The sequence below is a fragment of the Empidonax traillii genome, unplaced genomic scaffold, assembly GCF_003031625.1.
Source record: "Empidonax traillii isolate 1590-97213 ecotype Southwest subspecies unplaced genomic scaffold, ASM303162v1 scaffold91:size2966241, whole genome shotgun sequence".
NCBI lineage: Eukaryota > Metazoa > Chordata > Aves > Passeriformes > Tyrannidae > Empidonax > Empidonax traillii.
Window position 1 is genome coordinate 26,811 of NW_020955284.1, and position 22,687 is coordinate 49,497.

Here is a 22,687-nt window from a genome sequence, read left to right on the forward strand (position 1 = left end):
GCTGTGTGTGCAGCACTTTTGCTTTTCGGGGTGTGGAACTGCGTGGGAGTTTGACAGATGGTTGAGGACTGATTGGAGCACCAGAAAGTGAGATGTGACTTGTAGGTATATCCTCAGCACGTGAAGGCTTGTTCCTGTCAGCTCATCAAATCTAAACCACTGGGCCAAGCCCTGGTGTGTCTGGGTGGGCAGTACTGTTGACAGAACACAGCTTCTGGGGCACAGATCAGATGCTGCTTTCCACCTTGGCAGCATTCTCTTGATTTTTCAGTGATTCCTTGGCATGTCGAGCCTTTAAAGGCCAACAGCATCAGCTGCAGAAAAGGTGAGAATGTGCTGCCTGAAGAGACTGAAAGAGGGTGACAACATCAGGAAAGGTGAGAATGTGCGGCCTGAAGAGACTGAAAGAGGGTGACAACATCTGCAAAAAAACCCCACCCCAAACTGTTGATTTGTGGAAGCAGGACAGGGAGGAAGCTTTTTCTGGGATTCCATCTGTCTGTAGAAGGAGACCCTTGTAGCCAAGAGCTCCCTCAGCTCAGGCTGGGAGCAGGGAAGGCCAGGGCAGTTACAGGGAGGGTCCAGCAGCCTTTTGCTGTTCCTGCTGCTTCCCATTAGGCTGCTCCCCAAGGCTGCCTGCTCCCCACAGCCATCATGCTGGCATCCTGGGAACAGTTAATCTTGATGGAGGGAGAAGCCATCAGTAAAGAAGGTGGAGGGCATCCAGTGGGAGTGTTCAAAGGGAGTCCCAGGCACTTTCCTGCTTGTCTGTGCTCTGCTCTTTGCTTGATGACAGAAAGGCATCCTGGATTTTCAGAGGGCCTTGCTGGAGAGGCTCAGGAGGAGTGAAAATACTGCAAATACAGGAGATTTTCCAGAGGCTTTGATCTGGAGGAGGTAGGGATTAGCTGTTAGCACTTGGCTGTAGAAACAGAGGAGGTTTGAAGTGTACTCAGAACTGGTACTTGGAAGGGGTGAGATAAGGAAAGGATCCAGTAGCAAAGGCAGCCCCAGGTGCCACATCTGCAGATGTGACACTGTGAAAGGGGACCTACTGTGAAGGGAATCAGGCTCCTTCTGGGAGGTAATTAGAACCTGGTGGGGAAATTCCATGTGAGCCCACAAGAGCTTTCGCAGAGACTTAAAATCCTTCTTCCCTGCTTTTAATAGCCTTTAACTGGGGTTAGGCAGCAATCTGGGGGACCCCAGCAAGGCCTCCAGGTTTGAGCTGCTCGAGAGCAATGCTGGGCACTGCAGCTCTTGGGCTGGCCAGCAGGGCAGGAGCATTTGCAGTCACATCTCATGGCACTGCTTCCCTCTCTCAGAATGAAAAACAAGTATTTCCACTGGTTTCCCAGCACGCCAGACAGCAGACATTGAGCAGAGACCTCGGAGATGTTTGGAGGGGAGTAAGCAGCCACATGAAAGCAGCGGAAAACGTGCTCACAGCCCCTTTGAGGGCTGTGCTGCTCTGGAGGCAGGGATCCCACCAGCATCCTTCGCTCAGGGCTTTCACTTTACAGGGTGCAGCCAAGTCTCCCAAGAAGGAAAAAGATTCAAAGACGCTGACAACTCCTTTAAGCCTCACGAGTCTTGTGGTGAATGGGATTATTCGAGCCAGGCTTGGGAGGGAGCAGCGTCCTCGCAGTGATGCCGAAAAAAAAGCTTCAGGATCCTAAACCCACACTGGCCACGGCACTGGCTCGTGTGCTGGGAGCAGGAGCCAGCTCTTAACCAGTGGCTTTCTTCTTGTGTTCCTGTGAGGAGCTGGGTTGAGTTTGGGTACAGCTGGCTGACAATCCTGAATTAGGTATGGAGAGTCCCAAGCAGGAGTGAGGGAAAAGTACAGTGCCATTTTCTGGAATAACACAGAGGAGAGCCAGGGAGGGGAAGGCCACTGGATAAAGAGGTGTTTCAGAAGTAAAGACCTGCTTATAAGGTGACTAAAAGTGCTGGGATTGGGAGCAAGAGAAAAACTAGGTTATCTGGTGGTAGCAGGGTCTTCACTGGGCCAAGACCTCTATAGTGTGGAGGGACTGACCCCCCTGCCATGCTCGTGAACAGCTTTAGGGATGTTCAACCTTCAACCCTTAAGCTGGGGCCACATTTTGAGACTATTTTCCTTATTCACAAAATAAACCAGGCACTCATAACTAAAGCCTTCCCTGTGCAGGGTGGGGATGCTGTAGGGGTGCAGACTGGGCACTGGTGGGGGAAAACCTGCCAATAATAACAACAATACCGACATTCCTAGCAAACCATTGCTGGTCTCTCTCAAAAATACATTTTCTTGAACTCTATTTCCAGCTTGGCAGAGAAAACTAAATTTACTGACATGAATTTCCACACAGTCATGCCATGAGGAAGGAAGGAAACCAAAAAAAAAAGAAACCCCAACAAAACAACCACCCCACAAAAAAAAATGCTAAAAGAATTTGTTTGTTTAAAAAATATCTTCAGTAAAAAGAACCAGTACTCTTTTTTCTGTGGAAGGGCCAAAGAGAGAAGGAGGGGAATGGGTGGATAAATAGGAAACTGCTGTGGTGGGTCAGGAAAAGCAAAAGACCAGCATCAAAACCCTTGCATTGGCTTCATTTCAGCGTGGAAGGCAGGGACGGACGTGTTTGAATCCTGCATGCTGGGGCTCCAGTAAACCATTCCTTGTGCTGTACAAAAACACATGGATATTCTGTATCTTCCCTGTGACATTTCCCATCCTGGGTGGAGCCCAGGTCGCTGCTTGGTGCCAAGCTGCTTCCAAGGGACCGGGGCACATCTCTGGCCTTCTCCCCACTGGTGGGGCAGGTGTGGGCCGGCAGGTGTGGGCAGATTAAGGGCTCCTGGTGCATGTGGGTTCTTCAGGAGAGCAAACCACACCTGCACAGGTGTTTTCCCTATTCCTGAGGTCCCTGAACCAGCATGCAGCATGCTCTGGATTCAGGGTGACGGCACGTGATGTCCTGGGGCTGGAGCAGTGCTGCTGTGTGACAGGGACTGGTGGGGGAGGCAGCTGTAGGGTACCCCCTGCCCACCTGCTGAGCATATCCCTACGGTCTTTTCTGGCCCCTCAGAGCCCTGCCCTCTAATCCATCCATATCCATCAGGAATAGAGACAGGCTGCAGTGCTGCCCCCCACCCCTTGGGCCACCTAAAACAGACCGAGTGATGTAAACCTGACAAGTTTTTATATGTACAGACACACTTGTCAAACCCCCCTCCCGCCCCTCGAGTCCCCCAGTAAAAGCCAACCCAAAAGAGCATTTAAAATTAAAAGTAAAAAAAAAAAAACAAACCCACAAAACAATTGACCTCCCCCCCCACCTCAAAAAAAAAAAAAACCCCAACTCAGTCCCCAGCTGGGTCTCAGGTGGGAAATGGGGATGTGCCGTGTCCCGAGGTGTGGTGGAGATGGGATAAAGTGACCTCTTCAAAACAGGGTGCGGGGGAAACCGGGTCCCAGGCGCTCTCCCATGAGCTCCCCCAGCTCGCTCCGGCCAGCGGCGGGGACGGGGCAGGGGTTCAGTAGTACGAGCCGGCCCGGGCTGCGCCTCGGGGACAGTCCTGGAGCATGGCCCAGACACCGGGGAGACAGTTCACAGGTAAAAAGCTAAAAACTTCGTGGGGGCTGGCAGGGAGGGTGGCGGAGGTGAGAAGGCACCAAGGCCCCCCAGCCACTGTGTCCCCATCAGCATCCCCGCGGCCGGTGGGCGCCCTTAGGACTCCGAGGAGGAGTGGGAGATGCTCTGGAGCAGCGATTTGTATATGGCAGAGTTCAGGAAGCGGGGGTAGGAGTCTCTGTGCATCAGCGTGTAGATCTGGAGCTGTGCGTCGTCGAAGGTGTGCGAGGACGGCTCCTGCATCTTCCGGTTGATGACCTCCCGCACCCGCGAGTCCAGGCTCACCTGGGCGGCAGGGAGAGAAATTGGGGGCTGAGGGACACCCAAGGACAAGACCCCAGCCCCAGCACCCACCCCTGCACCAGCTCTCGTGGGAAATTGAGTATCAATACAGCACTGTGGCCAGATGTGGGAAGACCACGGTGAGCTCCATCCTGGGTGATATTGGCACCGGAACCGCGGTGGTTTAGGGAGGGTTGCAGGGAGGAGCGGGGAGCTCTCTGGGTCCCCTGCCGTGTCCCCCAGCTGGGCACAGGGAGGCGGGTGGGGGTGCTCCCGCCCTGGGTGCTCCCACTCCGGCGATGCCGCAGGCCGGGATGCAGCATCTCCTCGGCCCGATGGTGCCCTCGTGAGGTCTCGGCCCTGCAGCACAACCCGGCCTGTGATCCCACAGCCAGCTGCGTCCTGAGGATTTTGCGGGGCCAGGGCTCCTCTCCCTACTGCCGTTACCCTGCCAAACTCATCCCCAAACTGTCACAGGGCTGTGGTGGCAGCTGGGACGGAGCCCTCTCCCTAAGAATCCTCCCCAGCCTCATTTTAGTCTGAGCCACCCCCTCAGGGGCTCTGCCTCATACCTCCTTGGGAGAGAGGATGGAGATGTAATCCTCGTAGATCATCCTGGCCTTCTCGTCAATGGTGTGCTTGTTGCACTCGGTTTTGAGCTCCTCACACGCCAGCCAGAAGAGCATGTTCTCCTCGCTGTACTCAGTCCGCAAAAACTCCCGGAAGACGTTGCGCCCCGCCGGGCTCTTCATCAGCTTGTCGAAAGACTGTGCCCAGCCCTGCACCTCCTCCGGCGTGGGTTTGGCACTGACAGATCCAGGGGAAGGCAAGGACACAGCGTTACAGCTGGCCAGGGAGGGCAGAAGGGACGGTGCCATGCTGTTACCATGCCATGCTGCTCCCCCCACCATGGCACTGCCCCTGCACTCACCACGCTTCACAGTTAGGGATGGTCTCCAGTTTGGTCTCCCGGGATGCCCTCCATGCTCGCTCCCGGTCCTCGTTCCTAACGGGGAGACAGAAAGGTAGTCAGGGGCATTGGGGGCACTTACAGACCCCCACCTTGACCGCTGAATCTCCTCTGTGGGCACCAGCACCCCCCACCCATCCCCTCCCCTCACCCACTGCCCCGGTGCCACCGTGGCTCCCTCGTGCAGTTTTGCTGTCACCATGAGAGGGTGTCCCTGTGCTCCGGCACTGCCGTGGCCCTGCTCCCACTCCACTGCCTGGGCCGTGTGCCAGGGATGTGTGCCAGGGATGTGTGCCAGGACTGAGCCGAGCCGGAGTGGACGCAGCAGCCGTCAGAGGTCAGTGCTGGATCAGCCCACGGCAAAGCTGCTGTGAACTGTCACACCAATAAATAAACAAGGGCCCATTGGTGACACCCCAGCACCGGTTCAGCCTGGAGGCAGATTGTGGGACAGAGGGGCTGGGGCTGGGGGATGCTGGTGTCCCCTGTCCCCCCTGCCCCTAGCCCCCAGGGGGGCCGGTGGCACAAGCAGAGAGCAGCCATCAGCCAACTTCCCTCGGGCCCTTGAATTTTGGCGCCCGGCACTGACCACAGCCCTTCCTGCTTGCGACACTGTCCCTCGCTGCTCGCACAGGACTGACTGTGCAAACCTCTGCCCCAGCATGGGCGGCTGGGGTGGGCAAAGCTGCAGGCATGTCCTTGCCTGTGCCACCCCCAGGGCTTGCTGCCTGCTGTGCCTGAGCCCTAGCGTGGCTGCCACCTGGCACTGCTTGCTCTGGGAATGCAATACAGGATGCCACCTCCCCGGGATTCTGTCCCATCTCTGCTCACAGGCTCTTGCAGAGGTGGAGGAGAGACACAGGGAAGGGACACTCTGCCCATGGCCGAATGCCACTGAGCCCAGGGCAGCGTCCAGGAAGGAGATCACAGGGCTCAGCTCCAGGGTTTGTTGCTCACAGCTCTCAATGGCCACAAAACCCAAAGCTGCTGCAAAGCCTGGAACCATCAGCAATCTCTAAGCAAGCAGATGCAGAGGATGAAGAGCAGATGGGCTCTCCAAAATCTGGGCTATCCAGAGAATAAGGAGCTGTGGATCCCCAGCAAGGACAGGAGATGCAGCTGGAGACAAGCAGCTGGTTACATCCTTGGCTTTGGGTAGTGCTGGAAGGGCAGAGCTTGATGCTGCTCCAAGGCAGAGCTTCCCAGAGGGCTCACATGGACTGGAGCCATCCCTCCCTGGAGACCACCAGTGCAGCACTATGGGGTCCCACTGCTGCTTTCTGCTCTATGTATTCTAAAAGATTTGGCTGATGGACAGGACTCATGGTGCACTCAGGCTCAGCTCAGGCTCAGCAGGCTCTGTGCTGGGGAGAGCCCCATGCCACGGTTCCAGTGATGCCCATCTGCTTCAGGGCACCTGGAGTGTACACCTGTCTAACCACATGCCTGTTCTGCTCTCAGCTCCCAACCCAACGAGCACACAAGTGGTCTGGAGGCTCAGCGAGTGGGGCTGGCTGCATCTCAGCTGCCCTCCTGCACCCACTGCCCATGGTGTGGGTGCTACAGCTGCACCACAGGGCTGCAGAGAAACCAGCAGTGGGGGCTGCTGTGGGACCCCATCTCCCTCAGACCTGGTTGCCTGCTCGGGCAGGAGCCACGTCCAAGCACTTGGTGCTCCACAAAGCACAGAGGAGCAGCAACACGCGTGCAATCCCTGCATCCCTGGAAATGTTCAAGGCCAGGTTGGACAGGGCTTGGAGCAACCTGGTCCAGTGCAAGGTGTCCCTGCTCATGGAACACAATTGGAACTGGATGGTCTTCAAGATCCCTTCCAACCCAAGCCCTCCTGTGATTCTGTGATCACCGCTGCCTTTGGGATCTCTGAATTAAGGATGACGAGGTGGGTGGGCGATGCCCACTGGCCCCACAGGAGCCTGGGCCGGGGTGGGACGTACCATGAGCAGCTGCAGCAGCAGCACCAGCAGAAGCAGCAGGCGTTGGGGCGGTGGTTGCTGGCGGGTTGCACCGTTGTCGGAGAAGTCTCATGTCGGGACATCGGAAGGGGTGTCTCTGCGGACGCGGGTCCTGCGTACTGGAAGGCAGGAGGGCAGGGAGCAGGTGAGGGAGCAGTTCACAATCAGCCCCCACCACGTGCAAGCACACAGAGGTACACGGGGCACCCTTGTGCAGTGACTCGCTTTGATTCAGTTTTGGCCCCTGCTTGCCACCCCGGCCCCGGGTCAGTCACCCCTCACCTGCGTCCCAGCCTCATACACGGTGGACGGGGTCGGGGCGTGCTCTGGGGGCTGTTGTGCCACACTCTGCTCCTCCCAGCCCGCGGGTGAGCCGTGCCCAGACCCCCCGGCTAACGTCCCTGCCACCTCCTGGATGGAGCCTGTGGGGAGAGAAACCACATTACATCAGTGGAACCCCCAGCCTTGAGCTCTCAGGGGGCTGCTCCGTGCCAAGGAAAGCGCTGGGCAGGTGGCGAGCTAGGGCAGGGCAGCAGGCAAAGCACAAGACAAGGAAGCCAGAAGGAAAGTAGAAGAGGAAACACATCGGGAGATGCTTTGCCAGACCCCTGCCCTGCCTGGCATCCCCTCCCATGGTTTGGGGATGCTGTGGGGCTTGCTGCAGGCAGCAGTGGGGCTGGGTAGGGTGTGGGGCTCAGTGCTGGCCTTGCACATCCCTGGCCATGCCTCGTGCTGTGGGGAAGTGTGGCTGGACCCCCTGGTGCCTTCAGGCACGGGATGGGGAAGTCGGAGCTGCTCCACGACATCATGTGAGTGGAAGGAAATGGGGTGGTGGTGGGCAGTTTTCACAGCTCCCAGTGTTAAACCAAACCTTATTCTATGCCCCCTGCCTGCACCGCTGGCTCAGCCTGGAGCAGGGATGCTCCTGGGCAGGAGCGATGCTGGGTGCTGGCTCTGCCTCCCTGTGCCCTGCCAAGGGTGATGGGCAGCAATCACAGTCTGTTCCCTATCAGAAGGAAGGAACGGGAGCAGGGCCAACAGGCAGGCAGAGCCCCCAGACATCTCAGCCCCAGCATCCCCACTTTGAGCTGCCCCACGTCTCATCACCTCAAGTCTGAGTCCTGCTGTGGACTCAGCAAGGGAACAGAGCCAGGGTGTGGGTCCCAGCTGGGGACAGAGCTGTCCCCAGAACCCCCACTGAGTCCTGGCAATGTGGCCCCCCCTGTCCCAGCATGGCCATCACCCAGCAGCATTTTCCCGGGCCCTCGCAAACCCTCCCGCTGTCCCAGTGCTGCTGCAGGAACGAAAAAGGAGAGAGTCTGTGTTTCACTCCAATTGTCCCTATTTATAGCCCCAAGTGCTGGCAGGATGGCTGTGACCTTGCCGCCCAGTTCAGCAGCAGCTCTGCTCCCTCTCACACTCTGCTGCCCTCAGGTCCATTTAACTCCCCGCTTTTTCCCTTTCTTTTGCTCCCCCCGGCCCAAACCTCTTCCACCCCTGGCACCCCCTCCTCCTGCTGCCCTCCCACATTCCACTGCTCACCCCAAGGCACCCGGCGCTGCCGGGGGCTGCGGCACCAACGACAGAAACTGGTGTTGCGACTGTGGGAATGGGCTGAGCAGGAGGAAACCCTGAAGGCTGGGAAAACCCTGCTCCTTCCCAGCCCACCCTGGCTCTGCCATTGCCCTTGGGTGTGGAATGGGTGGATGGGGAGTGACTGAGGGACAGGCATGTGAGGACAGCGTGTGGCTTTGCTCTGAGGGGACTCCCAGGTACTTTGCTTCACTCTGTGGCCAGAGCTGACCTGCAGGGGGCTGAGCCAACACACCCTGGAGAGGCAGCAGGACTGGGCACCATCCCTCCGTATGGAGCCTGCCCTCCTCATGCCAAAGGGTGCACTCAGCACCCTGCCAGGAGCAGGATAAGCCCATCGTGGATGCTGTGGCACAACACTCAGGGCCATCTCGACTGTGTGGGCTGCGCCACAGGGAACAGGGAGAAGGGAGCTGTGGGGCTTCAAAGAAACTCTATCCCATGGCACCAAGAGGAGATGCTGGTGTGATCCTTGCTGGCACCAAAAGGCAACACCAGCACATCTGGACTGGCACTAAAGGGCAATGCCACATTCTGACTGGCAATGAAGGGCACTGGCATCACACTCCAGAATTGCAGGAATGGTTTCCCAGCACCGTCTGTGCCCCCCTTGACGCTCCCAACACACCCCACCTCACCACATCGGCGGGGGCCGTGTGCCATGGGACTGTTACCAGCTGCCCCGGTGCCAGGCACCCCCGTGGAGCTGCCGGGGCCAGCAGATAGGGAAGTCCTGGCAGGTGGTGGAGCCTGTGAGTGTCAGAGGGAAGGCGAGGGCATGCGCACGAGGCTGCAAAAAGAGGAAGGATGACAAAAAGGCGACTGTTTCCCCACAGAGAGAAGAAGAGACGCCCCAAAAGCAGCCCTTGCTGAGCTCCCTGAGGCCCCCATGAGCCTGGGAGTCCCAGTTTCCCTTGGCTGTGTCAACTCGTGCGCCTGGGACATGCCCATGAGTCTGGCACCACACTGTCCTCTCGCCAAATGCAGACGGGACCCCACCACACAGTCAGATAAGATGAACCTTCCCCAAAATCACTGTTAAAGGGAAACCTCCCACATGGCCTTGCCAAGGTTCCAGGACAGCTTTATCCCATTCACTTGCACATGAAGCACCCTGTGCCCTGCTCACCCCAGGCAAAGCAGATGCCAAAATCACCCCATGCCAGGTGCAGTGGGAGCCATGGCATCGTGGTGCCCAGGGAGGCCACACCAAAGTGATGGCAAATACTGGCCTTGAGGACAATACTTCTCCACGCACCCCACATTCCCCAAGCACCCTGGCCAGGGATGGAGCCCTGAGCAGTGTTTCATCCCCCTCCAGCCACCCCCACCTCTGCAGTGCGGGGCACAAATCAGTGCCCACCCGGGTGCAGGGGCACCCCCAGCACAGCCTGCAGTGACCCCCGTGCTGGGAGGGCAGGGCGGTGTGGGGGGACCTGCCATGCCGTGTCCGTACCTGCAGCCTGGCCATCCTGTGGTGGTGGCAGGTGCCAGCCAGGGCGACCCCGGCCAGCTCAGGGGGCGTGTGGCATCGCCAGGAGCGCCGGGTCTGCGGGCAGGGAGGTGGGGGAGAAAAGAAGAGAGAAAGAGAAAAGAAAAGCGGCCGAACACATCCTCTCACAGGAAAGGGAGTGGTAAGGGAAGTGGCAAATTCAACTGTAGAGTTCAGGCCTTTTTTGGGAAAGCCCCGGCCCAGCCCGGCTGCTCTCCTTGCCGCTCCATCACAGGACCAGTAACCCTGACGGGGCAGGAGTGGGGCACAGCAGGTCTCACCAGTGGCTGAGCCAGCTCAGCCTCTTGCTTCCAGGTCAGCCTCCTGCTTCCCAGCCCTTGGATGGATCCGGTGACTGCCATAGGTACGAGGGTTCCCCAGCCAGGACTGGCACTGACAGCGGTATCTCAGAGATAACCTGGGCACGCTGGTGCTGGAATAACAACCCCATGACCAAGGCAGCAGGTCTGCCAAGGAGAGACTGGCAGGATATGTCCCCAGGGCGGACATAGGCTGGCTCCTGGTGCCCAGCCGAGGCTACTTCAAAGCAACAGTGCTTCCCACCGGTGTCCCCGGTGTCTCCAGCGCTGCCCGTGGGGCACAGACACCAGCAGGAGGTGGGCAGTGAGGGAAAAGGCTGTGCCTGAGGGTGGGCTGAGTCAGAGTGGCCGGCGGTGTCTCCCGGTAGCCTCGTCCGTGTGAGGTGGGATGTGCCAGCCTGCTGCACAGAGTGCAGCCCTGCTCCCTCCGCCAAGAGTGACTCACAAACAAAGTTGTTTGGGTTTTTTTTTTTCCTCTTCAGGAAAAAAAAAAAAAAGAAACAGAAGAGAGAGAAATCAGATGCCCAACCTCTGTTTTCTTGATTAAATTCACCCTCAGCATTGCTGTGGGCGGAGAAGGCTCCAGCCCCAGCACACAACCAGCGACCAACACCCCTTGTGGTCTCTGCTGGCAGCTGCCCCTCACTCCCACGGTCTCACCACAGGTGGAAAAGGGGAGAAAACAGGAGAAAGAGGAAGGGGGATGATGGCACCTCCCACACACTCCCCTGGGGCTGTGGCATGTGCCCACTATCAGCTTGTCCCAGTGCTCTGTTAGGCTCAGCCGCTTGCCTCCCTCACCTTCCCCGGGACTCGAGCTGTTATCTCCTCTCTTTTTAAGTCTGCAACCACTGGCACCCAAAACCCAAGGCGCCTGTGCTGCCGTTGTCCCCATCTGGATGGAAATGTCCTCATCACCCCAAAGTCACCCTCTGCTTCAGCAGCTCCTTCTTCTGCCACCACCTCTCAGCCCTCGCTGCTGCCCACCTGGTGCTCTGGGGGCTCAGCTGGGCTTTGCTTCTCAGGGCACCTGAACCTCATTTATTTCCCAGATGGTTTTCCAGGAGTCTGTCTGCCGCTGCCAGGCAGGGCCAGCTCTGAGAGCTGGGGGCTGCCAGAATGCAGCCACGCTCCCATGGGGAAGCCCCTGGCACCCCAAGCTCACTAGCACCAAGAGTATTTTTGTTCTTTGACTGCCTCTGGCCATTCCCCACCCCAGGAGGGGATCTTCCCTTCGTATTTTATGGGTCAAAACTGGGATGGCAGCTTTGCTGCTCATCACAGACCCCCACAGGGATCATTTGGGTGGAGGTGATGTACAGACCCCCGGTGCTAGCGTAGACACCATCCCTGGCCAAGTCCCTGTCACAGGCCAGTGATGCCTCAGTGGGAAGCAATGCTGGATCCAGCACCTCTCCATGCCTCGGAGGAGCTGCAAACACCCATCACCTGCGAGACCGGCCACGCTGGATCAGCGCGAGGAGAGCTTGGCCTCCCCAGCCGCCCGCGCGCCGCTGGATTCTCCAGTGTCTAATAAGGGCTCAGCCCAGCCTGCAGCTTCCCCACCCCCTCCCTGGCATTCTCCCAGGAGGTCCCAGCACCTCTGATCTCTGCCAAATTTGGCTGAAACCAGCCACCGAGTAACAACCAGAGGCGAGGCAGCCCAGCAGGCAGCCGGGGTGTGTGACAGGGGGCTGGCACCTCCCAGGACCTTTCAGCCGGGGTTACCCCCGGGGTAACCACTGAGACACCGCTGCTGAGCCCCACAGCTGCCTCCCGCCCCCACAGCCTGACCCAGCCACCTGCCAGCAGCACAGGAAGTTTTAGGAGTTATTTTTAGACCTCGTTTTCAACCCCTCCTTTAGCAATCTACTTGAAAAAAGATTAAAGAGGTTGAGGGTTTGAGCCCCCTGGCTCTGCGGGATGGGGCTGGGCTGACCTTAATACTACCAGCGTGGAAGTGCCAGCGATCCCACCAGTGGCTGTGTGGGCTCCCTGGGTCCTGCTGGGATGAGGGGGTGGGTGATGCTCATGTGGATGCACCCTGCCATGTCCTCACTGCCATGTCCTTGCTGCCCCGTGAGCGCGTGGCACTGATAACGCCGCAGATGTGCCCGCGCACGGGGTGGAGGCGGCGGCAGCCAGTGGATGCCTTTGGAGAGATCCTCTGCCCTGCAGTGATTTTTCTGCCATTCCCAGAGACTGGGAAGGCAGGTCCTGCCAATGGGAACTGCGAGACGCTGCAGTGTGTCCCAGCACCTCCCTGGTCCTTTGCACTGTGAGGGTTGACTGCCCCATGGGTGCCTCTCCTGGCAGGATGGTGTCCTTCTCCAGACCAACCATCTCCTCTGCTCCCACTGTACTTCTGCTCAAGCATCCTCCAAGCCAAATCCCACCATGAGCCCTCCAAAAAGGACCACGTGAGCCTCTCCAGCACTTGCTGGGAAGAGGAGAACAGACCCGTGGCTCTGTCCTGGCACAGCAGCTGCTGGGTGGCACGGCAAGCACAGCGCTGCCAGCACCCACCCCCCTGACCCCAACTTTGGCACTGAAACAGAGGTGATTATTTTATAGCATAAAAATAGCACCCGCCCCAATCAGCTGGATGGTTTAATAAGGCAAGCCTGCAAGCCCTGACAACTCTGTTTCTATTAGTAGAGGTATTGTGGCGTTAAGGCAGACACCTGTTCCGCCTTCGGAAATGATCCATGGGAAAGGAGAAGAGAAATCAGTGATCAATACTCAGCAGGGGCTAAACAGTCCAGATGAAGCCTGGTGGTTGATGGGGGAGAAGAGGAGAGGAAAGGGAAGGATATGGCATTGGCATAGCTGGGGTGAGAGCTGAGCGGGGTGTGTGTGGGGGGGTGTTCTCTGTCCATGGCGTGCTGCCAGACCAGGACTTGCTCTTTCCTATCCCAGCACATGCCAGTGTGGGCAGCATCATGACCCCCTGGGATCATGGGACAGGGGTAATCTGGGGGATGCTAGGATGACTGAGGATACGATGAGGAATTGCACCCTTCGAGGAACGAGGAACCAGATGGAGAATCAGGGTGGGACTGGGGTGAAAAGGAGGGACACAGGGAAATGCTGAACCAAAGAGCTCACTTACCATGGCTCCCAGACCTCCCAATGCAACTGATTTTCCCCCCAAGCCCCAGCATGAGACCAAATCCTGCCGGCTGCATCTGGAGCCCTGCACAGGAGGCACCATCTGAGCATGAGGTGGCTTGGGAGCGTGTGCTGGCACAGGCAGGAGGTGGGTCTGACCACGCCAAGGACAGGTCTGGCCCTGCTCTCCAGCCACACTCCCTGCCCAGAGCGTGGCCCTGCGTGGCATTGATGTGGTCAGGGCAGGGCTGAGACCAGCAGCTGGCTCAACCAGCAGTGGGACCGGCCAGGCCAGGGACACACCAGCAGGACAGCTGGGGACAAGGGGCAGCATCTCCCAAATGCTGCACCCCGGGGCATTTGCCCACCATGGTTTATTCGCCTGGAAAGTTGTGGGTGCTGCTGCCTTCTGAGGTCTGGCTTCAGGCAGATGTCACTCCTGGCTGGTGAGTGCTCAGGCCCAGCCTCAGTGCCACCACGGGTCCCTGGACCAGAGCTTGCAGAACTGAGCTTTCACTTGCCCCAGTAAAATGTCCTCCCGCACCAGACTTTGGTCCTATATTAAAATAGTGGGGGACTGCAGGATGAGCCTCCCAGGAGACCATCCTGCAGGCAAATACCCAGGGTAATGGGCACCTGGTGACCTGATGCCCTGTCCAAGTTCTGGAGCATCCCAAGGGTCACAAGTGACCCCTGTGCTGTGATCACAGTGCCAGGACAGCAGTGAGGCTCTGCCCTGCCCCGACTGTGAGAAGGAACAGGGAGCACTGTCAGCAATTCGTGCTCTCCGAGACCGGCTGCCCTGGTTCTTTAAACCCCAACCAAAGGGGAAGAACGATGGCAGGGCTCAGCTCCGTCACTCCAGGGAGGAGCTGGCAGAGCGGGGAGGAAGGAAGCACTGTCACCCTGTGTGGCCTCATGTCACAGAGGTGGCCCCTGGCCCTGGGGCAGTGCCAGGCAGTACAGCTGCTGCATCCCACTGCTGCCAGACAGAGCTGCAGAAAACGGCTGAAGTGCAGGAGTCTGGCCATGGTGGATGCCCATTGCAGGCATTCTGGGCTCAGATGGAAGGAATGGGTCTTGCAGGGGATGCCAGTGAGAGATGCCCTTCCCTGAGCCCCAGGGATGCTGCAGGGCTCAAGTACCGTCAGAGGACATGCATTGCTACCACAGCAATACATTTCCCTGGCCCCAAATCCCCTTTGCCAGCTCCCTCCCTGTGGGGAAACCCACACCAGGTGCCCAGGCAGGATCTTTCCTTGTTTTTTTGTCACCTTTTTCAGGCTAGCGCGAAGCTTTCCTTTTCTGGGACTCCTGCCCGCTAATGCCAATGTGTACCTGTTTGCTCTTCTCCTGCCCTTTGCCCCGAAATGTTGCTTGGGCATTCACCTTCTGCCACAGGAAACTACAGCCCTGGTTGGGTTCGAGCCTGCAGGAGCAGGGGGGACCTGCAAAACCCAAGCCCTCACCCCAAACCCCTTTGCTGACCCTCTCTAGACAGAACCAGCAGTCCCTCCAGCTTTGGGAGCAGGATGCCAGTGCACCCACAGCCTGTCCCCTGCACCCAGAGCCACGGCCATGCACAGAGATGCTGGGGGCTCTGCTCCCCCCGTGCCCACCCTGTTGCTGTCTGAGCCTCCACAGTGTTTCTGCCTTCAGAGCAGGCAAGTGCTGACAAGTGAGCCTGGAGTGTGGCAAACCTGGGCCCCCAAACCCAGCAGGTCTCCACAGCTGGAGTTAAGAGCCCTCAAAAGGTCAACCGAGGCTGTTTCCAAGTGGTTAGAGAACTGGAAGGGTGGCTTGTTCTAAAACTCAACCATACATTTTCCTGCTGTCAGGAAACCCCCTTTTTTCCATGTCTAAGATGAATGGTAAAGCTGAACCCCAAAGGTCTTTGTTGTTGTTTTCATTGCTGCTCCACCCTCCCCCTGGTTAAATCTCTGCTTCCACGAAATGGCCAAGGGCAGGAGCTTTTGCAGGATGGGTGAGTGGCAGAGTTGCTCCCAGGCCTCTCCTGGTACACTAATCCAGGATGGCTGAGGTCACACAGACCCGGAGGAGCCGATGGGGTGGGCTGGGGCATCACCCTCCATGCCCATCACAGTGGCTGGGGAGGGGGGAAAAATCACAGGCGGGAAGTTTTGTTACTTCTCCCCCTTGAAGAAGGAACCCAGTGGATTTCCAGCCAAAAATAACAGAAATAACATAATTCTCCACGCTCCCAGGGAGTGCTTTCGCAGAAGGGTGAAAGGTCAATCAGAACTCCAGGGTTGCTGCCTTGTTTTACACAGCAGTCAGGATCCAGACAGAGCCAGGATTCTGCCTTCACTATAGTTTTACCCCAAAGCCACCAGTTCTCTCTGTCCCCAAGTCCCAGCAGCTTCCAGGCAGGGTGGGCAGTGCCACAGGGACCAGCACAGCCGATGGCTCCTACAGAGCATGCACAGCTGGATTTAAGATGTTCTATCCCAGTGAAAAGTTATGGATGTCCTCAAAGCCGTGGGTGCAGAGGGGAGAGCCGGCCAGTGGGGTTATTGGAGTTACCACCATGTTGTTGGATGGTAAGTGAGGATTCAGGGCTTTCTGCAGGTCACCCCCCCTGTGCTACATGGGGCAACCCATGGAGAAGCATCTGGGGAAGGAGATGGGCTGGCTGAGCCCAGCACTGATGGGAATGAGCTGAAGGAGGCTTGTGTGGCGCTGGAGAGGGACGGTGTGAACAGGGAGATGCCCGTGGGGCTGGATGCCTGTTTCCTGAGCCACTGGAGCAGGGGCAGTGATGGCACCTCAGAGCTGCTTCACAGTCTATGGCAGGGTGCTTGGAGTCCCTGCAAGTTCAGTTCCTTCCCTTCTCACACCACAGAAAATGTCAGACACTCTTCACCTATCCTGTACTCCCTACGGGAAAAACCCATGTTGTAACACGCTGGGGGATGCAAATAACAACTGATAAGGTCCAAGATCTTTTCCTCTCCTGAGAATAGGAGATAGCTATGAAATAGTGTATATAAACACCTGGCTTCATATCTCCCCCTCTCTGAACAGCTTCTGTAAAGAAAATGCAGAGAGATGTGCAGATGAATAAGGAACTTAGAAATAGAAAGTCTCGGCGAAGGCCATGGGCACTGGATCACCCGGAATCTGCTATTATTCCACACCAGAGCCGAGCATGCCCAGCCCTGAGAGCATGTGGCATGCCAGCAGTGATGTCTGCTGGCCTTGCTCTGCCCTGGCCACTCTGCTTTTTTTTGGGGTGCTCAGGTATGTCCAGGGAGCTGGTGCAGGAACCGATCCAAGGAGCAGGAGGAGCTGGAGGGGAAAGGCAGGGTGGGACTGTAGGATGGCTCAGGAGTGGCACCTACACCAAGCTGAGGCTCTTACCTCCCTTTCAGCTGACTTTCCAAAATCATTTTATCCAGAGGATAAAAATTTGGAAAAAAAGCCACACCAGCTCAAGCTCACGCTCCACAGAGGCTGAGGAATGACACAGTTGCTGCTTTGCCACTGCGGACCTGTTGCTCACAAGGAAGAGACCTGAGCACTGAACTCACCCATCCCCTTCATACCAGCCCAGCTGAAACTTGATGCTGGAGCCCAAGACCAGCCTAAAATTGAGACTAGAACTAACCAAAGCTCAGCAAAGATGGGAGAGGACGCACTTCCAGAGGCGGCTTGGATGTGCTGCTCCAGCACCTTGGGCGGACTCAGCACTAACTACCCTACCAAGGTATTTTTCTCCCTTACCCTCTCTGGGTTTGAGTTGAATTATCCGATTATTTGCCTTCGGTTCCTTCTTTTTTTTTAATAACAATATCAAGACGGGCCTGTACCCTGATTGAGTTGTATTCCCGTCACTAAACTCCTGCTTCTCCACTATAATCCTGCGAGGTGGAGTTTGTTTAATTGCTGAAGAACACGACTGTATTTTGATTAGTGGCTTGAGTCATTTGTGGGGAAGGGCTGACGCGGAGCAGCTAAAATCCTTGTAGGGAAATCTGATGTGGCGCTCTCCCTTGGGAGATACTCTGAAATATGTGCCCACTGGGGCAACCCGTTTTCCCAAAGAAAACCATGTCCAACAGGCCAGGAAGTGCCACGGCTTCGCTCATCCAGCGTGACATGGGATGAGTGTGTCTATCGACAGGGATGGAGATGCATCCAGAGGGGAATGAACTCCCCTCGGAGCAGGGGAATCCCTCCCACTCGCTTAACACTTTTTGTTTAGTTTCTTAAATAAGGCCATGGATCCGTGCCAGAGCAGCCTCATGGAAGCGGCGGGGAGAGGGAGCTTCCCGAGGGAACCTCTCCGTGCCCAGGGACGCACGCACAGCGATCCACAGGCGGAGCAGCTCCGGTGGCCGCGCCTGGACCTCTCCATCCCTCGGCCGCGGGAACACGGCGCCAAGTCGTGGCATCCCGCGACGCTGCCCACGTGATGGGCTCGTGTTGGGTGATGGTTGCATGTCACGTCCCAGTGGGGGACAGCCGTGTCCCGGGCACCACCGAGGCAGGTCCCTCTGGCCAACTCTTGGCCCTGCCACTGCTGGAGGACACTGCAGGGACCTGAGCTCACGCCTGCCCTGACCTCAGCCAACCTCTCCGAGCCCCGGTGCTCCCCGAGCCCTGGACGGCCAGGTCAGGGCTCCCCATCGCCCTGACGAGGCTCAGCACCCTCTGTATGGGTGCATGGTGAGCTGCACGGGCAGCGAACCTGCCTGGCCATCCCTGCGTGGATGCTCCGGCGCCGCCCTGGCACCCACCTGTGGGTGCAGGAGAGCCGGGGAGGCCTCCGGGGGGATCCTCCCTGCAACCTCCGCCCCGGGCTGGGTAAACCCCGGTGCAGCCGGCCCTGCGGCTGGAGGGTGCCCCCCTCCTTCCCCCTCTCCATCCTCCTCCTCCTCCTCCTGGCAGGAGCCCTGCCCTCCCCCGGGGGGATGCGGCGGGGAGTGCCCGCTCCCTGCTCGGTGCTCGGGTTCCCCCCCGCCCCGCCGGCCGGTCCCCACGGAGCATCCCCCCGCCCCAGCGCTCGCACACGGGGCCAGTGACAGGCAGCAGCCGGACACACGGACGCACGGACAGACACACACACACACACACACACAGGCAGGGCTCTCCATCCTCCGCGGGGCTCGGTGCGTGTTGGGGGGTGGCGGGGCGGGGGGGGGGAAGCCGTGCAGGAGGAAGGAGGATGCCTGGAGCGGGGGGGAGCGCTGGAGAAGGAGGGGATGGTCAAAGCGGGGTCCGCCGGGGGAGCGAGGCTGGGCTGGGCACCGGGCGAGGGAAGGGGCGATGGGCGCGCTCGTGTGTGTGTGTGTGTGTGTGTGTGTGTCCCCCTCCTCTCCCCGCCCCATCCGCGGCATCCCCGGTGCGGGGCGCGGGGTACTCACGGGCCGGGCATCCGCGCCGCCGCCGCCGCCGCCGCCCCCGGGCGCCGCCGCTGCGCTGCCGCCGGGCTGGGCACCGGAGGGAGAGGGAGCGGCAGCGGGAGCGGAGCGGCGGCGGCGCCGGCACTGCGCAGGCTCCGGCCCGGCCCCGCCGGCCACTTCCGAAAGCGATTGCAGCCCTGGCACTTCCTCACGGCACACACACATCACACACACACGAGAGAGAGAGAGGGGGGGAGACACACACACACACACGCGCACGCACACACCATCCCACACCCACACCGCGCACAGCCACGGTGCCCACATGGGCACCCAGCACCAGCCTCAGGCACCCACTGCTGTCACGCATTGTGTAAACTGGTACCCAGTACCAGCGCCGTGTACCCAGTAGTCGCACCCTGCACCAGCACCCAGTGACAAATACTGGAGCACAGGACCAGAATGATATACCCGGTACTAGTACCCACACCAGCACCATGCACCCAGTCCTGGCGCTCAGTAACAGCCCCCAGTGCTCACACTGGGCACCAGCAACAGGCACCAGCATCATGCACTCAGTACTGGCCCCCTGCATCAGCACCCAGTACCAAATATGAGCACCCAGCACCACGTACCAACATCATGCAGCCAGTACTGTCACCCGGCACCAGCACTGGGGGTCCCCTCTGCCCCTGTGGGGTGCTCGCCCATCCTCGGGATGTGGGGAAGGGCTGCCTGTGGAGCTGCCCCCAAATCACTTCCCACCTAAGAGTCCCTGCCCAGGAGCAGCTTTCCCTATATCAGTGGTTTCTCAGTTGTTGGTTTTTATTCCTCAAAAGGGGTGATTATACATCACTAAAAATAAAGGGTGATACAACTTTGGGAGAGAAAGGAGGCATAAAAATTTCATGATCTTGCCAGCCAGGGAAATTATCCCACTTTATTATTTAAAACTTCATTAAAAACCATTTCCCTGGGAGAGGCAATGATCAAACCACCGTCTATTTCAATCCTCGAGACGTGCGCTCTGCGACGTGGGGAACGTGTTTAAAATAGGCCCCAAATGCGGCTGCTGTGCTGAAAACACCTCCCCAGCCCTCACCCATGCAATCAGTGTCTCCGAGCCGAGCCCTGCTACCTCTGCACAGCAGAGTTGGACAGACCCGATGTTGCCTCCCACATTTTCAACCTGCCCAGTCCAGTTCTCCAGATTTTCCTCTTTTCACCCAGCCAGCTCACTGCAGCGGGATCTACACAGCTTTCACCCAGAGGGGCCCTGCCCGAGGACCTCTGTGGACAAAGCAGGGTCCTTCCTCTGATTGCAACTTCTCGAAAGCTTCAGAGCAGCTCCAGTGTGGAGTTGTGACTGCCAGTCTGCCCCCTCCTGCTGTGTGACCGGGCCACCAGCTCTCCTGATTTTCTTTAGCGATTCATTTAACTGGAAGCTCACGAATGCCCATAAAGGCTCCCATGCCTTCAGGAACTGCTTTGTAGTGTGTGCTTGGGATTTTTAGAAATCCTCGTGGACAATTGCCCCATTCCTGGAAGTGTTCAAGGCCAGGTTGGGCAGGGCTTGGAGCAACCTGGTCTAGTGGAAGGTGTCCCAGGGCAGGGGGCTGGAAAGAGATGAGTTGGAAAGAGAAAGAGGTGCCTTCCAACCCAAACCATTCCAGGGTTCCAGGATTTTATGATTAGGGCTTGTGGGCTTGTGATTCCTTGCGATTCTCCACCTAGTCTGTTCCTTCAGATGATGAAAACACCTTTTTCTTAAAAAAAAAAAAAAAAAAAAGTATGGGTTGAGAACAAATGCTTGGTGCTCCCAAACCACCTGCTGTCAGTGAACAGCCAGACTCGCAGCACTGGGTGCTCAGGGTGCGGCAGCTCGGCCTCTCGTCTTTTCTAGCAGCTGGAAATGATCAGATCGATAGCGAGAACACTTCTCTGGGTCTGGAAAGCCGCTTTCCCCCTCGCTCCAGCCTGAGGTGGGAGCAGGAGCTCCCGGGAAGAACGGATAGCATCCCGCCGCGCCCGGAGGCACCGGCGGAGAGAGCGGCAGTCTGAATCGAGCCGTGTGTGTGCTGGAAGGAGGCAGTCGGGGGGCAGAGGGCTGCTCGGAGCCCCTCTTCCCCGTCTCGTCCCCCGCGTCGTTACCGCACCCGCTCCCCACGGGACCCGTCCCGCCGGTCCCAGCCCCGCGGCCGCCGCTGCAGTAGCGGGACCTGCCCGCAGGTGCCGCCCGACTCCGCCGGGAGCGCGGCCGGCGGCGGCCCGGGGGGGTCTCGGGGATCCCCTGCGGTTCAGGGGTCCCCGCCGGTTCGGGGGTTCTCCCTCCCGCCGGTCCCGGGATGCCGGGAACGGACCCACCGCGGAGCGGGGCAGCTCCGGCTCGGGAGCGCGCACCATCCCGGGAGCTGCGGCCGCGTTCCTCGGGTACCCGACAGGCACATCCGAAGGGAGATCGCCGGTATTGACAGCAGGAGCTCTATGGGGTCTCCTTTGAAGTTTTCCCTGATGGTGTTGCTGGGTGGGCTCAGACCTGGCCAGCAGGACCAGGACAGTGACTGACCCCCTGTGCTGGGCATTGCTGGGGCCACGCCTCAAATCCTGCGTTCAGTTTTGAGCTCCTGATGAAACGAATGCCACTGAGGTGTTGGAGTGTGTCCAGAAAAGGGGAAGGGGCTGGAGCACAAATCTGATGAGGAGCAGTTGAGGGAGCTGGGGGGCTCAGCCTGGAGAAAAGGAGGCTCAAGGAGGACCTTCTCACTCTCTGCCGGGCTCTGAAAGGAGACTGGATCCGGGTGGGGGTTGATCTCCCAGGTGACAAGTGGCAGGACCAGAGGAAATAACCTCAAGTTGCACGAGGGGAGGTTTAGGTTGAATATTAGGGAATATTTCTTCACAGAAAGGCTTGTCCAGCATTGGAACAGGCTGCCCAGGGCAGTGGAGTCACCATCCCTGAAAGGATTTAAAAGACATGTAGATGTGGCACTTGGGAACATGATTTAGTGGTAATCTTGGCTGTCCTGGGGTAAGGGTTGGACTCAGTGATCTTAGAGGACTTTCCAAGCAATTCTGTTGCATTCTGATTGCATGATTCTAAGGAGATGCTGGGTGAGCAGAGGTGAAGTCTGCCACAGGCAGCAGAGAGCTGTGAGTACAGCACAAGGCAAACACCTGCTGAGCTTGTTTTTCTCTTCAAAGAGAAGAAGTCCAGTAATTCCAGGCAGGATGCTCAGAAGCAGGAAGCCTCTTTTGATGAATATCTGAAAGGAGTCAGCCTGTGTCAGGACTGAGATACACCAAGGCTCACAACAGATCTGAAAAGCACTATTTGATGGAGAAATCCTGTCAACAGTTGCTCAGTCTCATCTCCAGAGTGTTCTGCAGTACCAGCCTGGCTGCAGCAGCAGAATGGGCTGATCCCTGCCAGGGTGTTTCCAGCTCGTGTGCTCCTTAAGAGGCCAGCAGGTGATGAAGCTGGACGGATGAAGGCTGCAGAGATGCTTTGCCTTAGAAAAGCCTCTTTCTCCCATCAGCTGTCTGGGCTTTTTGAGGCTTTCCAAGCAGCAGAGCGTGTTTGGACTGGAGTAACCAAAGGAGATGTACCTGGGACTGGGCTCTGAGGAAGCAACAGTTCGGGAGCTACTGCGGCCCAAGTGGGAGGTCAAGGAGAAGCAACTCTGTGCTGTCAGCCCACAGCTGAGACTGCAAACATTGTGTTCATCCTGTCCCTGAATATGCATCTCCTGTCTGCTGAGGGCACATGAGGACACAGAGAGGTGATGCTCTTGTGTGTGCACAGAGGCTGGCACGTGTGGGTGCAGGAAGCAGAGCTGCTCTGGAGAACCAGCCCTGCTCCGGGTCGTAAATCCGCCCTGTGCACCACAGTCGTGGGGCTGCCTTTGCAGAACACCTGGTTTGAGCTGTGCTGTCCCACCACAGCTAAGTTATTCCCTTTTGAGA

General features: G+C 58.1%; 1 protein-coding gene across 2 annotated transcripts; it reads right to left on the reverse strand.

The window, feature by feature from the left end:
- Positions 1-3,288: 3,288 nt before the first annotated feature.
- RGS19 (regulator of G protein signaling 19) lies at positions 3,289-18,820 on the reverse strand. 2 transcript variants are annotated; one of them, XM_027881573.1, is made up of 6 exons: positions 18,746-18,820; positions 7,125-7,264; positions 6,825-6,961; positions 4,831-4,905; positions 4,472-4,706; positions 3,289-3,902 (listed from the first exon to the last, which is right to left on the reverse strand). In XM_027881573.1, the coding sequence occupies exons 3-6, from the start codon at positions 6,923-6,925 to the stop codon at positions 3,714-3,716; spliced, it is 600 nt and encodes a 199-aa protein (XP_027737374.1). In that variant the 5' UTR covers positions 6,926-6,961; positions 7,125-7,264; positions 18,746-18,820; the 3' UTR covers positions 3,289-3,713. The 2 variants fall into 2 exon arrangements, with proteins under 2 accessions (XP_027737374.1, XP_027737373.1); XM_027881572.1 differs by lacking the exon at positions 18,746-18,820 and adding an exon at positions 9,892-10,003.
- Between the last annotated feature and the right edge of the window lie 3,867 nt (positions 18,821-22,687).

Excerpts from the sequence above, each read along its gene's own strand:
- RGS19 (XM_027881573.1), bottom strand. The coding sequence starts at position 6,925 with ATGTCCCGACATGAGACTTCTCCGACAACGGTGCAACCCGCCAGCAAC. Across the intron at positions 4,906-6,824 it reads TGCTGCTGCAGCTGCTCATG|GAACGAGGACCGGGAGCGAG; the intron begins GTACGTCCCACC and ends TCTCCCCGTTAG. Across the intron at positions 3,903-4,471 it reads CCATCCTCTCTCCCAAGGAG|GTGAGCCTGGACTCGCGGGT; the intron begins GTATGAGGCAGA and ends CCTGCCGCCCAG.